The sequence below is a fragment of the Chiroxiphia lanceolata genome, chromosome 12, assembly GCF_009829145.1.
Source record: "Chiroxiphia lanceolata isolate bChiLan1 chromosome 12, bChiLan1.pri, whole genome shotgun sequence".
Classification (NCBI taxonomy): domain Eukaryota; kingdom Metazoa; phylum Chordata; class Aves; order Passeriformes; family Pipridae; genus Chiroxiphia; species Chiroxiphia lanceolata.
Genome location: NC_045648.1, coordinates 6,374,671 through 6,391,515, shown reverse-complemented (window position 1 = coordinate 6,391,515; position 16,845 = coordinate 6,374,671). Strand labels below are relative to the sequence as shown.

Here is a 16,845-nt window from a genome sequence, read left to right as displayed (position 1 = left end):
GTCCCTGCTTGCTGTGGGGCAGTGCTGGCAGTGCTGAGGGAGGAGGGAGTGCACCCGATGGGGACATCTTCTACCTCCCCAAACCTTTTGCTTTCTGATTTTGCTCCGCTGGTGGTGTTTTTCTGCTGAGCAAACCAGCTAAGTTGCCTGTGCAATAAATACTGGGGGCTGGAAACATCTTCTTACAGGATGTTGATGCTGCAATAACTTTTATCAGCAGCCCAAAATACAACCGCTGATACCGTTTCTGCTCCTGCCTCAGTACATCCTTCCCCTTTTCTTTTTGCCATCCCTCATAAAAACTAACGTGCTTCCCAGCAGCAAGCACAGCTGACCTCCATATCTCACGTTATATATTGCAATGTGCCTTATTGTGTGTCTGATGGACTGATGCTGCAGAGTGTGGTGATGTATCTTGGTCCAGGATCACAGCAGCAGTCGCTGGGTGTAATGGGAACTCAGCAGCGTGTTTTAGCTCTTTCAGCCTGGTGACCCTTTGTTCCAAGGCAAATGTTTTTACAGTCCTGTTGTGTTTACTGTCAGAGTAAAAATCTTCATTTATCAATGAAAATCATCAGAGTGTGTGTGACTCTGTCTGCTTCAAGGGGTTGCTGAAGTCTACTTGGCGTGGGTGGTTTGGTCTATGGTATTGATCTCCTGGGTTGATTGGACGATAATTGTAGGCTGAAGTACCGAAGGCCACTGTTGCAAGCAATTTGTTTTTCATAAAGGATTGCCAAGGCACGAGATGCTTCAGTGCCATGGCAACAAGCATGATGTTACCAGCAGACAGAGAGCAGGAGGATACAGTCCCTAGAGAGGCTTTTTCTTGGCATGGAGAACTCTCTGCTAGTCAGAAACCTCTCACTTTGAATCACCAATATATCTCAGTCAGAGGCTGGAGAGAGAAAATGCGCAAGACACAAGCTTGGTGTGCGGGGTGAGTAACAGGCTTCCCTCTCCCTTTCCAGGTACTGGCTGACCAACAAGGTGCACATCAAGCGACCCACCACTGGCCTCCTCATGTACACCTTGGCCACTCGCTTCTGCAACCAGATCTATCTCTACGGCTTCTGGCCCTTTCCCCTGGACCAGAACCAGAACCCGGTCAAATACCACTACTACGACAGCCTCAAGTACGGCTATACCTCGCAGGCCAGCCCGCACACCATGCCCTTGGAGTTCAAAGCCTTAAAGACGCTGCACCAGCAAGGAGCCTTGAAGCTGACTGTGGGGGAGTGTGATGGGGCCACGTAGGGTGGTCCCCGGCCATGTTCCTGCACAGCCACGGGAGGAAGGGGAGGGGGTGGAAAGGACAAGTGGTGCCTGGTGGGGTTGGTTGTCTTTGTTAACGCGCAGGACAGTGACACAAATACATATACGTGGTACCTATATATATTGACCTGAGTATTATAACTGTTTGGTGTTCACCAAGGGAGGGGCAGGAGAGGTGCGGGAGCATCTGGCGTGACTGGCCTGGGCGACACCCCTTGCTGTGGGCTCGCTGGGCTCGAAGGGCATTCGCCCTACGTCCAAAAGATGTGAAGGTGGCCTTGGTTTTTGAGGGTATGTTAGGTGATGGGTAAACGTAAGCCGTTTGTCGTGACTGGTCCGAGGTTGGTAGTTAGTTTGTTTGGCCAAGGACGCCGGCGCTGGCACCGCAGCGAGGTGTGTTCTTGGCCCCGTGCTCGTGGCGGGGAGGGGAAGGGGCAGGGAACGGGGTGGGCAGGGAAGGTTTGTTGGTGGCTCTCACGGCCAAGGGACTGTCCACGGCTCCAAGCAGGACCAGTCGGCCCAGCAGGGATCAGTGCCCGGCAGCCGCGCACAGATCCATCCAAACATGGACCACCAGGCTGAGCACAGCCTTTGGAGAGGAAAGGGAAAAGCCTCCAGGGTTGCAGCTGGATCTCCGGGAGTGTGACAGGGAGCAGTGCTAAGCTGATCCTAGTGACGTTCACATGGAGAGGTGTGAGGGCCTCCAGAGAAGGGGCACATCAGTGTTGAGCCAGGCAGACAGTGAGGAGGATGCTGAATGTGTATTTCTCTTAATTTTCTAATGAGCAAGAAAGGAGCAGAGATGCTGGAACGTGGCAGGAAGGAGGTTTGCTGCTGCAGACTGGCACTGTTAGTATTAAGTGTCTCACTGTGCCAAAAGACACTCAACATCTGTCAGGGCTCGTGAAAACCATAAGTACATCCAGCTCTTAATTCCCAGCTGGTATCTACTAAGCAGCCTGCTTTCTCTTCCCCTCCAGAAATATGGGTGATAGGCCTGGACCCAGCCAAGCAGAAAGTCTGCAGGACTTCAAGGGACTTTGTCAAGTCTAAATAATTTATTTTCAGTTTCTCCACAAAGAACCAGCACACAGCACTGAATTCCTGAAGTTCCACTCTGTCTGTCTTTTGAAGCCCTAATTATCTCTTACTCTCAACAGTTAAATAGGTTGTTGGATGGATCTTGATGGGATGCTTGCCTGGTGATGAACATCATAGAAATAATCTTTTCCATTTTTTTTTTTTGTCAGAGAGAACCCAAAATATAAAGGATTTTTTATAACCACATTTGCTTTTCTCTGATTTTTGGGGGTTTTGAGGGAACTAGATTGATCTGATGAGCCTGTATAATTTTCTGCTTCTGTAGCCTATTCTGTTTGTCTCCTAATTAGCACTCAGTGCCAGAATGGAGATGAGTCCAGGGTTCAGCAAGGGCTGTTTGGGTTTAATCTGTGGGAGAGTAAATAACACTGCACAGGCAAACCTTGGGCTTGCACTGCAACGCTGCCATGGTTGGGTATCATCACCTTTGGTCCTCCTCCTACTGCTGTGTTTTTTAAGTTAAAAAGTGTGCAGTTTGAGGCTGAAATACTTGACATCGTCTCTTTAAAAACTCGAGTGCTTCAAGTGGTAAAAGGAAGAGCTCACTTTCATGTTTTGGGGCAGAGAAGCTACTGTACCCATAGGAGCCTCCAACCTGCTAATTAGTGTCAGATGAAGATGCTTAAGATTAAGGTATAAGCAACATTATAGTGGATAAATGTGGGCTAATCTGCCACCAAGGGGATGTTTCTTTCCAGCACCAGAAAATTATTTCTTTTATGTATTTCTTTTAAAACCTGGCACTTTTTTTTTTTAATTATTTTTACTTGAGTTTAGTTGCACAATAAAGCTAAACCTGGCTGTGAATCTCAGCTTAAGCTGAGACAGAAGGAGACAGAGTGTAAAACTGCAAGATGGAAGTAATCTGCAATCCCAAGGAGCTTCCCGTGATTCAGGAGTGGTTGTTAAAGCCGGATAATTCCCTGGTTTGTCCCCAGCACAGAGCAGGGATGGAGCTGCAGGGACTGCAAAAGCCAACTGTTGTATTGAGGGGCCTGGGCCATGGTACTGATTGCTGTTAGCAAACCTTCTTTTTAAATAAAAATAGAGGAAATGAAATAAGTGTGCAGGGGGTTTATTTTTATTTTGTATTTATTTTCATTGACTAGAAGGGGCGAGAGGGGAGGCAAGATCATGAAATGCCATGGGATTAAATGGGGAGAGCCTGGAACCGCCTTTGCTGTGAAGGAGGGGGAAGACTGGGCTTGTTTGCCCACCTGGGGTGGATGTCAGTGCTGTGCCAGGGAGACATCCAAAGCCATAAGGATGTCCTTGCTGTGCCTACAGAGATTATTGAGATAAATCTATAGCAGCACAACAGGGGTGTGCTGGGTGGTGAAAAGGGGATGGGAGAAGTGTTTTTTTTCTGATGCCCTTGAAGCAGCTGCTGGATCAAAGCACAGGTGAGTTATAAGCAAATTATTCAGGGGGATGAAATTGCTGGTGATGCTTCTATTCCCAGAAAGGGTCCTGTTCACCCGTGTTGTAAAAATGCATTAAACCATGAGCAAGACCCTGCAGCTATTGAAATCCCTGGCTGAGTTCCCATCTCACCTCACTGCCATGCAGGTTGGTCCCTGCTGTGTTTGTATGCACAAAAACAACTAGGAATTTCCCCTTGCTTTAGTGGGCTGCGTCGAGCCCTCCGGTCTGGTTCTCTGAGCATCTCCTCAGATTGGAAACATAATTTATCGTCTCTGTTTCCAGCAAATAGCTGGGACCTGACTCCACCAAGCCCCAGCACCAGTGAGCCATAAAGCCCTTGTGCTGTTCATGAGCAGCGGGAGCAGAGATTCAGGTTCACCTCCTGCAGCAGTGCTTGGTGGAGGGGGAGGGGTTGGTTGATATTTGGGCTATTTTGGGGCAGCCATCAGCCATCGAGCAGCACGGCAGCTGCCAGATGCTGTGGGGACCCTAGGGCTGCACCAGGCTGCTGCTTGATGGATTTCTTCATGCCCAATTAAGGCTCTTCTCTCATCAAGAGTAAAACAAAAGAGAGAATTGATGCTACTCAGGCAGGGATGCAGGTGTATGAGGTGCCCCATGAATGTAGTTAACTGCCCTAAATGACAGCAGCAGCTCCCTTTGTTCTTTGCTCCTCCATCCTGCTGCTCCCTCCAGCAGCAAGGCCAGTCCAAACTGGTGATGCTGGTGGCTCTGGGATGGGGAGCTCCCTCCCATGGGTTAGGCACATTTGTGCCAAAAGGCCTCTGGGTGGTAACAAGCAACCTAAACTTGTAAAATAATGGTGAACTTGGGTCTTCACCTGGCTAAGCCCAGAGTTTTGGGCTGTTTCCCAGTGTGGCTTTTTGGGGCAATGCTCTAGCCAGTGCTTCTGGCCAAACACAGTGTCCTCCTCACCATGCACGCCTGGTGCATTTTACCCATACAGCAGCTTGTGGTGGTGTCTTGCCTGCTCCTTACACCACAGCCTGAAGCCCAGCTGTCTGAATCACCTTTCATTTTAACCATGGTTTCTTTGGTCACATCCCAGCCTTCAGATTTGCCTCAGCTTTGTGTCTCTGGGCTAACAGCCAGCCCAGCCACGAAACCTCGCTGCACATGCTCACACCTGTCTTCCTCTCCCCTGGATTACTCCAGTGATTTTGGGGCCTGGTAAGTGAAGCTCAAGAAGCAACCCCATCATTACAGACCCATCCGAACAAGGATCTGCTTCAGACAAGGAGTTTTATTCGGCTCTCACATCACTCGTTGCTCTGTTCATGAGCTGCAGAGGAGGAATGCACTTCTGTTCTTGCTATAAAAGTGTGTGTGTACATATATATATGTGTGTGTGAGTGTGTGATGTGTGTATAAATATATATATATATAGTGATGTGGCTGTTGCTCTCCTGGGTGAGATCTTGCCCATATCTTGCATGGGCACAGAGCACGGGTTCTCTAGTCAAACTGCAGAGTCCACAGACTCTGTGCTGCCAAGATCCCTTATAATTAATACTTACACTGCCTTATTTAAAGCTGACTTGGGTGATTTGAGTTGCAGCAGTTCCTCTGAACTACGTCAGGACTCTGAGTGCCTCCCACTCTCCCCAGCCCCTCCCAGGTAGGGCTGGCACAGGCACCACTTCCCCCTCAGCCACTGAATGAGAGAGGCAGAGGAAGGATGGTCACCTTTCCCCAAACACTCCATCAGCCTGGGACTGGTGCAGGGTCAGTAACCAACCCCCTGCTTCAGTCACAGCCCAGATAATTAGTAAACAAAGCACAAATAGTCAGTGTGATTCAAATTACATTTTAAAATTTTTTCAAGCTGCCGTAGGGTTTTTTTTAGTGCTATGAAACAACTGAATCCTTTTTTTTTTTTTTTTGAGACACCAGTCTTGCAAACCAGAAAAACACAATATTTTGTATTCAAGGTGTAATGAAAATCTTCTGCATTTTTACATTGCATTTTGGATACTGCATGGGAATAATAACACCAAGCACTTCAGTCAGTCTCACTTAAGTTATATACGTGGTTTCAGTTGATCCCAATGCAAAATAATTTTTAATTTTGTGCAGAATAGTCTCAAAAACATTGCACCATCTACAAATCATGATATAGATATTGTTTTTTGTCCATCATTCCTTTTAAAAATTTAAACAATCCAATTTCATGCTAGAGAGGCTGGAAACTGTGGAAATTAAAGCTTAAAGCTTTGAGAGATGCACAGCGGATGGCAGCGATGTGGTTTTCTCCAGAGTGCCCCTCAATGTCAGAAGGTAAAACCAGGCACATAACCATGGTCTCCAATGCAATGATTTGTCAAACCATGCATTTTTCAGCTCTTTTGATGTTCTGGTTGCTATTTTTAACTTTCTCACATTTATGAACAGTCTAGTAGCACCTATTTTCATCTCTAAGTGTTACTCTATCACCCTTGGCACCAGGCAGCAGAATTTCATTTTGGGGTCCCCTTTTTAATCACATTGAATGCTTCCTAGGTTTCCTTTTCTTCTCTTCTACTTAATCTTATTTTTCCCTGTGAAAACAACTGAGCACCCACAAGCTGGCAAATCTCCTCTGCAACTCCAGTACTGTCATGGGATGGCTCATGTCCAAGCTCCAGATTGGGCCATATCCACTGTGGATACCACAGCACTCCCAGCTTAAGCTCCAAGTTGGAGAGGCCACCACCAGCAGGGAATGGACTCTACGCCTTTTTTCTGCCCCCCAGGTGGTTGCACATCACCCAGGTCTGCAGAGAAATTACTGAGAAAGACCTCGGATAGATGTCTGAACGATACCCAAGAGGATGGGCTTCTTTCCCAGTATTAGCAACATCAAGGCATTCAGCAATAAGCTCCTTTTCCAGCTGGGAATAACTCCTGTTTGATGAATCCTGTTCATCAAGTCTAATCCATCACATGCCAATTTCATTTACAGCCCAGCTGAAGGCAGATGCATTTGGCTGCTTAACATCATCTCCAAGCAAATCCACAGGTGCCTTTACAAGAATCAGGACCAGCACTCACGGACCTTCCCACTGTTATGCTCTCATGAACTTGTGCATGAAGTAGCAGCATGGATGGAAATATCTCCTGCTTGTTAGCATAGCAATCCTCAACCATCTCCAACACCCTAAAGAAGCACAGGCAGGAGGAGGACATACCCCAGAAATAGTCAAGGAGATGCCATCCTAAAGGAGATACCAAACACCTGGAAGACTGCACAGTGCAGGCACTGAATTTGCTGCTCATGTGCTCAAAACAGAACTGAGCTGTGTCTGTTGTGTTTTATTCATGAGAAAAACACAGAGTTTGAGCACAGATTAGGCACCAGGAAAAACACTGTCCTTGAATGCTGAAAAGCAGTCGGGAATGGTGCCCCCTCTGGAAGTGCCTGGCCAGAACAAACCGGCGGCGAGGCTGGAGGAATCCTGGCAGCAATAAAAGCTAAGTTCCCCTGTGCTGAGATGGTGGCAGGCCATCTGATACTAATCCTGTGCCTCCAGCAAACAAAACCTCCCAGGCATTGTGAAATACCCTCAGCTGTTTGCTGGTTTGGCTGCCTGGAGAAACTCCTCCAGTGAGGGTCGATGAAGCCCTCGGTGTTCTCGGATGACCCAGGCAGCAAAGTTTAAAGCACATTAGAGCAGCATAATGGGTTTTTTAACTAGTGCTCTGGAAAGCCTGACATGCCACTTTCTAGAAAATGTTGCCATTTAGGCTTCTGCAGGAACCACAGAGCAAGGAAAACATTATGCTTGGGCTATCAGTCTTGTGGTGGCTTACTGCACAGCTTCCAGATGAACTTGCTTAACTCGGCTTGTGTCTGGAAATGACTTTGGATTGGAAATCGCTAGGGAAGAGGAGAAGAGGCATGCTCTATTCCTGGACTGCATATTAGTGTTCCATATGGGTGCAGAGCCAAAGCATATGGACCTCCATCTGTTAGGCAGGCCTGGCCTGGCCCCATGGATGGTTTATAATGCACGTAGATTCATCCAGATTTGGGATTCCTCCAAAGCAATAGACGAGCCAATGACTCAAATATTGTGTAAAGCCATTGAAACTAATGGCACTAAACAACAGTCATTTGTCTCCTGTTTGATTTTACTTGCTGTAAAATAATGAATTAGTTATGGGGGTGGGTGAGTATTGTGTTGTAGATGGAAGCTTCGAAGGAAACATGTTTAAAAGAAAACAAAACAAAAACCATCCCAGTGATTCTGTATCAGCTTCCTGCAATGTTTTATTCCCCAGAAAGTAAGCTGTGTCCTTCAACTTCAATAACATGGCATTTATGCTCCATCTGTGATCAGATTTAAAGAGGTTTGCAGGCATAATTCAGGAAACCTTCAATGACAAATTCAAGGAAGCTGCAGAAAGAATTCTTGAAGTTCTTCCATAACTAAAACAACTCTAGGGAAAATGAACTTTGCTCCTACAAGCTCTATATTAACCGCAAACACTGGACTTGAATGTTTTCTTTTCTTTAAAACAAATAATTAGCCCCAAAAGACTCCAGGCCCTCACATGCTGTGCTGTTTCTTGCATCAGGAAGCTAACATGTGGTGGGACTCATCCTGACCTCACTGAAATCAGGAGGCAGCTTCCACTGAGCCCATCAGCACCACGATTTCATCCATCTCTTCAGAAGGTCACATTTCTGCTTCAAAGGATGGGCCTCAGAGGCTGAATCTCAGGCACCATGCTGGAAGAACTTCTGCCGAATTCTCCAGCGGAATTGTGTGGGACACATGATTAAAGCCATGGGATGACCGCCAAGGAGATGGGCTTTTGTGGCAGCCCCTGGGAGAGCTCATAGCAGAAAAAAACCCTCTCTCCACTAAATTAATTAATTACCATGCATGTTAGCTCTGGGGTTTGGGGAAATTACCGCAGCCTGGTTTCCTTCAGCACTTTTATTCCTGGCTGGAGACCAGGGGAGTTGTTGAGGTTGCTGACTTAAGACACCATAACAAATGCCTAGAAATGACTGGGTAGGCGTTATGATTTGGAACCTGTGCGTCTCACCTGCCTCCAGTGTGGGCTTCACGGCATCTTTTCTCAGGATTTTATGGAAGGGGCAGATTTACAAGCACGCCAGTCTCCTCCTGGGCTTCCCAGGAGAGACCAGGAGGGCACAAATTTCTTGGCTGAAAACCGTCTGAGGAGCCAGGCAGCTCTGAACATTCTGTGGTTTATTTTTGGACGAAGTCATTTTGGTAATTGCATGTGTTAAATGAAAGGCAATTAGGGACGGAGAGGAGGTGTTACATGTGTGTTGGAATAGGAGCCAGTTCCAAACCACAGGATCTGTTAAAGGTGTGGAACCCTGAGTGTGATGCAGGGCAAAGGGGGCAGGGGGATGCTGAAGGGATGTGTGGGTATTTATGGGTGCTTAATGTGAAATGGGATATTGAAACACTTGTGTCTGTGATGTGTCTTTTATAGTCTTCCCAAGGTTTTAATTAAAAATGCAATAAAACCACAACATCCAGAAAACCAGGATGTTTTAAACAATCATCCATTATAAATTGTTTTGAGGGCGGGGGGGGGGGGGAGGGAGGGAAGAAAATCAAAGAAGATTGTTTGTGTAAAGGCATTCAGGACACTGAGTTCACATGGAGAAATAAACCCTTTGGGAAAGGTTTTCCTGTTAGGAAGCACGTGGCACACAGACAATAAAATGCAGGGGGTGTTTCCATGCTGTCACAGGGATCTGCTGAGTGGCTGTTTCCACATCAGGTACATCTGTCTGCCAAGAATGTGGTGCATGCCAAGGATGGGGAGCGGGATCACATGCCAGGAGGCAAGATGAGGAGAATGTTGGATTTGGGCTGGGATGATCTTTGGATGGCTCGTTTCAGCTATAATTTCCAAGATGACACAGCACCTGTTGCCTCTGCCAGAGGTGACAGCAGGGAAATGCTGGCGCAGGATGGAAGGGAGTTAATGAGGCCTGGAGAGGTGGCTGCAGGGTGTGCAGGCATTGTCTCTGGCTGGTTTTAAGGGATTATGAGAGTTCAGGGTGGTTCATGGCCTTGGAAGGGATCAGGGAGTGGACATGTCTGTGAGCTGGTCCCCTTCCTTGTGCCTGTGTGTGTTCACATTCTCAGCAGAGAAAGGGGCCCTGGGCCAATCACCCCATCATTCTTGGGCTCTTTCTCCATCTCTTCCACAACTGTGGTGCCTTTAGACTGTTTTCTCCATGCTTTTTGCAAGAAAAGAACTGCCTATGTGCCAAAAATGGTCCTTGTTGCTCCAGCAGAAACATCCTGGATTGGTTTTCTCTCTGCCTTCCAGAAGAATTCAATGAAAGCCCACAGCAGCTGTGGCTCCCAGCAGCCCCCAAGGGCCATGGTTCCCTGAGCTTGTAGTTTAAACGGAGATTAGCTTCTAAAATTTAACGAGGATCTCTGTGAAAACAGAGTCCCAAGGATAAAACAACAACCAAAAAAAAGAAGCCCATTGAATACCCATCCAATTAGGGCTTCCAACAGGTCCTCATTAAACATCCACTCCTGACATTTGACAGCACAGTTTAGATTAGAGCAGTGAAAAATCCCCTTGAAAAGGCAGATTGACATTTGGCAGAGGAGTGTTTTCATAGCAATGCTAATGGCTTCAAACCCCCAGCTTATACCCTAACATGGAAAAAAAAAATCAAAACAACCCATTGGGCTTGGCAAAGGGGTAAGGAACAGCTCCGCTGGCCGGTGGGGAAACTCCCAGTGACCAAATTCCTGGCCACAGTCAACTCAGGCAACCCTTTCCTTAACTCTCCATGTGTAAGGTCCTCAAAAGGCAGCATTTAATAAGATACAGAAGCTGTGTTTTTTTGGCTGAGCTGAATATGAAATCACCATGGCAACCTTTCTTCTGAGGTTATCCAAGTCAGGTAGCAACAGCAGATGAGTTAAAGGTCATCCCTGCAGAGGAAGATGGGCACTGATGAAGCACTTTAACAAGTCCCAGGGGAGGTGGCATTTAAAAGCCACCCGAAAGGGTTCAGCCAGATCTGTGAAGGGACAGAAATCTGAGAGCAACAGTGATTTGGGATGTTCCTGGCTGAGAAGGCAGCAGCACCAGCAGTGCCCAGAGGTCAGTTCCATGAGGGTACAGGAGCCATGACATGGGGGTCCAGCCTCAGGTCTTCAAGACCTGGAGAAAGGCTTGTTTAGCAGCTGAGTAGGAACTGGGAAAAACCTTTGCAAGCAAAAGCTCCTGCTCTGAAGCGAAAGCAATAGCTCTGTGCAAGAAATGAGACCTCACCCTCCGGCAGGGAAATAATAATTTCAAAAATCATCTAAGACTAATTGCAAACTGATTTTCGCCGGGACTTACGCTTCCAAATGCCTGAGGCTCTTTGAAAAACATCCCCTCCCACGTCGGACAAAGGGCTCAATGAGACTTGTGACAGTGAGCCAATGCCATTATCCTCACTCCTCAGAGGAGGAAAACAGAGGCACGGAGGGGTTTGCTGTCATCTCCAAAGCTAAATCCCAGCACTTCAAAATACAACTTGGTGTGCAGTGACAGTGGGTGCTCTGTATTTCTACAAACCGTTTGTCCAAGTGCAGCACAGAATGTTTTGGGTGTTACAGGATCAGGATGGTTTGGTCTGAGTGACCCAATGCAGATCAGGCAACAAGGTAGTGGCAGGGACAGAGACAAACTCCAAGTTTCCTGGCTCCTGGGTCTCTGGTCTGATTCTTTTATCATACCAAAAGATCCTTTCCATGTGGCAGCAGCTGGACAGAGAGGTCTGGCAGAGACAGCCCCAGCCTCTGCCAGACCTGGGGGATCAGAAGACCTGGGGACACTCACTTCCATCCCAGCTGGGTCATCACATCCCAGGGTAGAAGCAGGAGGATGTGGTAAACACCCATCAAAGACTCCTTCCATTTTGGGATGCTTCTCTGTCCTAAAAAATAAGTACAAATGCTCAAGCTGATAAATCCAGAGTTCAATCTTCATCCCAAATAACTTTCTGTTGGAGTAATACCTGTGGGAATCTTTTTGCATGCTATCTATTTTTAATTTTGCTATGTCCTCAGGGTCTCTTTTCAAGCTTTTCCCCTCTAAACATGAGGACTAGAAACTCACAGCTTTTGTTGTGTTTGTTAAAGCTGAGCATCCCAAATAATCTCAGGTTCAAGAGCTGTGACTTCAAAAACCCCCACATACCACATGACCTGTGAAAAAAAGCTGTGCAACCTCACAGCATCCCTCTTCCCTGTCCCTGAAAAGCTCAGCTTTCACCTGGACCTCATATCCCACTCTCTCCCATATCTTACTTTTATCTCCTCCTTGGCTGCAGCTCCTGGATCAGGACCTTCACTTTTAATAACGAGGTAGGAAAACCTCCTCGACGTGAGCCTGATGGATGGGAGAGAAATCAGAGGTTCAGGAGATCTTAAGAGATTTTTCTTGCTGCTGTACTTCTGGGAGTAGAGACCTTAAAAGCTAGAGCCCCTGCCCCCTCCCCCCCCCCCCCCAGCAGTTTTCTGCAAGACCCAAATGAAAACTGATACTCCATCCAGTCCTGCCATGTTTAAGCTGGATGCTCACATTGCAAACCCTGCCTGCACACATTACACCACTCAGTTTGTCCAGCTCAACATGTATTTACTTGCAGGAGAAATGTCTCCCTAGCTCTGTTTTGGAGGCAGGAGATGAAGAAAAGGTGGATCTGAAAGGAAGCCTAAAGAAAGGGCACTGAGGGACCGCGATCTGCAGAGCACGTGGAGGTTACAGCCTCTCCAGATCCCAGGAGTTTGCTGGCTCCTGATGAAATTTCTGCCTCTCTGACCAGAGCCATGTGCTCGCTGCTGGCCCCAGACCCCCTGGTTGCCAACCCATCCATTACCCAGAGTTACACAACTGCTTTGCGCCCTTCCCCTGTTCAGAATTCGGGACAAAATAAACCATTCTGCTCTGCTTGTGATGAGGGTCAGTCTGCACCTTTCTCAGCCATTGGAGTTGCCATCGACTTGTCATCAGAGCTGCTCTAATTTGAACTAATGACTGAGAAACTCATCGCTCATTACAGGGCACTGCCAGGCTCAGGCTGCCAGCACACAAAAATCCAACCCCCTCCCCGGTAGGATAATATTTCACAGCATTGCCAAAATGGACTTCAGCCGTTTATTTTGACAGCTGTACTTTTAATTATTTATGATAAGGTTTTACAACGTGCTGGTGAAAGGACCACAAGGTATTTCAAAAAAGAAAAATGAGTCTTGTAGACCTTGTCTCAGGGCTGTGATAAACCAGGAGGGAGAAATGGGGAAAGGCTGGAGGACCCAGACTAGTAATCTTCTACAGACTGCAAGGAAAAGCTATTTCCCTTTGGACACCTCAATAGTTACCATAAAGCTGAGCAAGTGGGAAGCTCAGAACTTTGAGAAAGGGCACAAATTTGCTCTTTTTTAGAGCAGGAAAATCCGTGTGCTCCATCCTTCTGCCACTTTAATCCCACCCCACCCACCAGGCAGGAGAAGAGCATTCCCATTGCAGTGTCTCAGCATTTACTTATTTGAGGAATGAAGATAAAAGCCACAAAGTTCACAGAAGAGAAAGTGACACAAATACACATTGAGGGTGGGATTAGGAATTACTAAAAAGCTTCCAGCTTGTTCAACATCCACCCGTGTTGATGAAATTGTTGATGAAATGCCCCACTGATATCACAATTTGAATCTAACATACTCTGGAGCTCCTCTGCTTCTCTGTGGGGCTGTGGGTTCCATGAAACACCTCACAGATTGGATTAACATGCCTGGAATTTGCAGGTAGGGTCATCTTGATGTGACTTGTTTTTTCTCAATCAAGAACATCTGCAAAAATCATGTTCCCATGGAAAACTTCAAGCACCCAGAACTGAAAATTTCATCAGAAGTATATTTAATGGGAATTATTTTCCTGGTGGTACTAGGCAGCCCTTAAAATGTGCAAACTTGAGGACATAATTTAGTGTCTGTTCTCCAGCTCTTGATTTTTCAAAGGAGGAGAGAAAGAGTAGCCCACCTTGTTAAAGCTCTCAGAGACAGATTGCTGGAGAGCATTAAATAAAAGCTCCCTGTTACCGTTATACAAGGGAGTATTTGAGGTCTTGCCGTTCTCTTGTGAGGCTGAATTTGCACCATAACTGGTGCTTGATGAATGTGAGCCCATGGCAAAGGCTGTCCCAGAGATACTACAATCATCCCTTTAGTGTTAGTCTGAGGGGACTCATCACTTCAGAAGTGATTTTAAAGAGGAACATGAAGTGAGCTGAGACTTAACGCCCGCACATCAAGAGAAGATAGATGTGAAAAATAAATCGGTTTCTCAGGCAGGGGGTCAGACTAATCACCTGCAGGTTCTGTTTGCTTGGGTGTGTTTCCTACACAGCGACTGGACTAGATTTTGCCCTGGTTAAAAATAAAATCAAGTTAGGATGCCTGAATCCTTGACAAAGAATTCAAGAATGATCCTTGCTCTGTTAAGTGCCACAATTTTCCTCACATGAAGAGCGAGTCACGGCTGACTCCATGCTGAAGGACAGCAGCCACTCCAACTTCACTAACTGGTTAAGCCATCCCTGATCAGTGTGTGCTTGTCTCTGCTGGCCTCCATCTTCCATGGTCATTTCCATCAGTTTGAAGTCCCACCGGGTCGTTTCCATGGTCATATCGCATTGATACAAATGACTGCAGAATATGCTGGACAGAGGAGACTCATCCCAGCTCTCGGCAGAGCGTTTTGCAAAGAGGATTAGCAGCTGTGGGGGATGATTATTATCATTAATGATGTCAGAAGGGAGGCAAGCGGAGAATTCAGTATTTAGTATTTTGACAAAAGCCACAGGGTTCGGATTTGCAGTCAAATTCTACAAAATGTTCTACTCCGAGGCTTAAAAAAACAAGCTAAATGTTTATTATACTAATAATTCTTCAGTTAACGTCAAGGCAGGTGAACAGGGGATCTAACACTTGATCCCCTGCTAAGGCTTTGGCAATTGCAAGTGCTGAAAAGCTGGATGAGACTAAACAGGTTGCACAGAGGTTGCAGCACACACACTGCTGGGGACTCGAAAAGGGCTGCTAATTGCCCAAACCTGCCAGGAAACTGTTTGTGCCCTGGCTCCTGACCTCCACACAGCCTGAAATCCAGCATGCTCTGGCTCTCCAGCATCAAACACGTACCCAGGAGGATGTGTTTGGACCAGGTGTGGTTGCTCTGGCTCTCATGTGATGCCCTTACGACCTGAGCACACCTCTGCAAAGACTGTGATCCTCCTCTGGGCCTCGTATGCCTTCAAAGACTGTGTTTTTTCTGCAACTCCAGCTCCTGAGTCTATGCTCATTTGCCACTTCCAAACCCCAAACTAAAGACCTTACAGGTGTCAGGATGTGCAGAGTAGTGTGTAAATATCTGTCCAGTGAGATGCTCAGTTAATTAGGAGACAATATTACATAAAACACAACAAAGTACTAATGAATAAACAAACAAGCCTCATTTGAGATCTTTTCAAACCATTTCAAGCCAGTGTTTTGGCTTTTGTGTGCCTGAGAGCCTGAGGAGTGGCAGGAGCAGCAGCAGGGCAGAACATAGGCCTGGAGGCAATAGGTGGGAGGGAAACACAGAGCTGTGATTCAGAGAGAGGAGCAGGACTCATCATTTCATGCTCCCTGGGTAGAGATTCTGGTTCACCTCTTTGTTGTGATAAAGACAACCTGCTAGGCCTAGGGCAAGACTTTTAACTTTTCCCATAGTGCTGAGCCTTGACTGTTGCTGAAAGGTTGAGATGGACATCTCCCACCAACATCCCTGATTCCACACCCCATGGCTACTCCAAGGTGCTCACAGCCCTTTCAGCACAAACACAATACTGGCTTACAAACTGTATTTCTAAGCCACCCCAGTGCACCTCAGTTTTCCCTAAAATAGTCCATCTCCCTCCTGTTCTGGACCTTGGAGGTTGTTTTTCCCCATGGCAGGGACAGCAGCAGGACAGCTGTGGGGCTCAACAACTGTTACTTTACTCTGCAGTTTCAAACCTGGGAAATGTAGGTCGCTGATCTTCAGCATGACCTACATTCACAGCTCCAAATAAGCCTCTTTTGCCAATGTTGATGTTTCCTAGCTTCAGGTTGAATCTGGAATACACACATGAGTGCCCTGCTTTGCCTGGGTGTCCAAGGAGGGAAGTTATGACCATGCCCAAGCAGATGGTGCCCAGACCATCCGTGTCCTGCACACATGGCTACAGCAACGCCCTGCCCGAGCCAACAGCAAACTCAGGTGTCTGTACAAAAGCATCTCCTCACTCTGGATGAGCTGTATTTACACCTTACAGCAGAAGGATGGACAACAAAATGAAATTTATCATTCCTGTTGTCTTTCTAATATGTTGTCTTTCTAATATGTTGAATGGGGCTGGCAATGTACACCCACCTCATGGCACTACTTGTAGAGACATGGGCAGGCAGCAGCTGCAGCAGCTCCAGCAATAATCATGGAATCATCTAGTTCTAATCCCCTGCCATGGACAGGGACACCTTCCACTGGACCAGGTTGCTCCAAACCCCATCCAACCTGACCTTTAACACTACCAGGGAAGAGAGAAGCCAGAATTTCTCTTGGCAACCTGTGCCAGGGCCTCACCACCCTCACAGGGAAGAATTTCTTCCTTACAGCTAATTAAATCTCTCCTCTTTAATTTTAAAGCCATTCCCCCTTGTCCTATCACTATCTGCTTGTGTAAAACATCACTCTTCCTCTTATAAGCCCCCTTTAGGTACTGGAAGGCCACAATGAGGTCTCTACAGCGCCTTCTCTTCTCCAGCCATAACAACCCCAGCTCTCTCAGTGTGTCTTCATAGGAGACATGTTTCAGCCCTTGGATCATCTTTGTGCCCCAAAAAATGTTCTGCCTTGGCTGCCATTGGCACCACTCCTGCTGTTGTTTTCACTGGAGGCAGGTTTCTCACTCCAGGTTTCTTCTTCCTTCACGTGGGTGAGGAAAAAACCCAA

At 47.0% G+C, this 16,845-nt stretch overlaps 2 protein-coding genes across 2 annotated transcripts in view; one reads left to right on the top strand and one right to left on the bottom strand.

Annotated features, from left to right (window-relative positions):
• The window catches only part of ST8SIA2 (ST8 alpha-N-acetyl-neuraminide alpha-2,8-sialyltransferase 2), a 32,148-nt gene extending 28,712 nt beyond the window's left edge, over positions 1–3,436 (top strand). Inside the window, exon 6 of the mRNA XM_032700450.1 lies at positions 972–3,436. Within this exon, the coding sequence (XP_032556341.1) occupies positions 972–1,257 (286 nt within the window). The 3' untranslated portion in view covers positions 1,258–3,436. The remainder of the gene's footprint in view (positions 1–971) is intronic.
• Positions 3,437–11,295: 7,859 nt separating this feature from the next.
• Positions 11,296–16,845, bottom strand: part of FAM174B (family with sequence similarity 174 member B) — a 31,245-nt gene continuing 25,695 nt past the window's right edge. Inside the window, exons 3-4 of the mRNA XM_032700447.1 lie at positions 12,123–12,204; positions 11,296–11,749 (exon numbers count right to left, since the gene is read on the bottom strand). Of these exons, the coding sequence (XP_032556338.1) occupies positions 11,714–11,749; positions 12,123–12,204 (118 nt within the window). The 3' untranslated portion in view covers positions 11,296–11,713. The remainder of the gene's footprint in view (positions 11,750–12,122; positions 12,205–16,845) is intronic.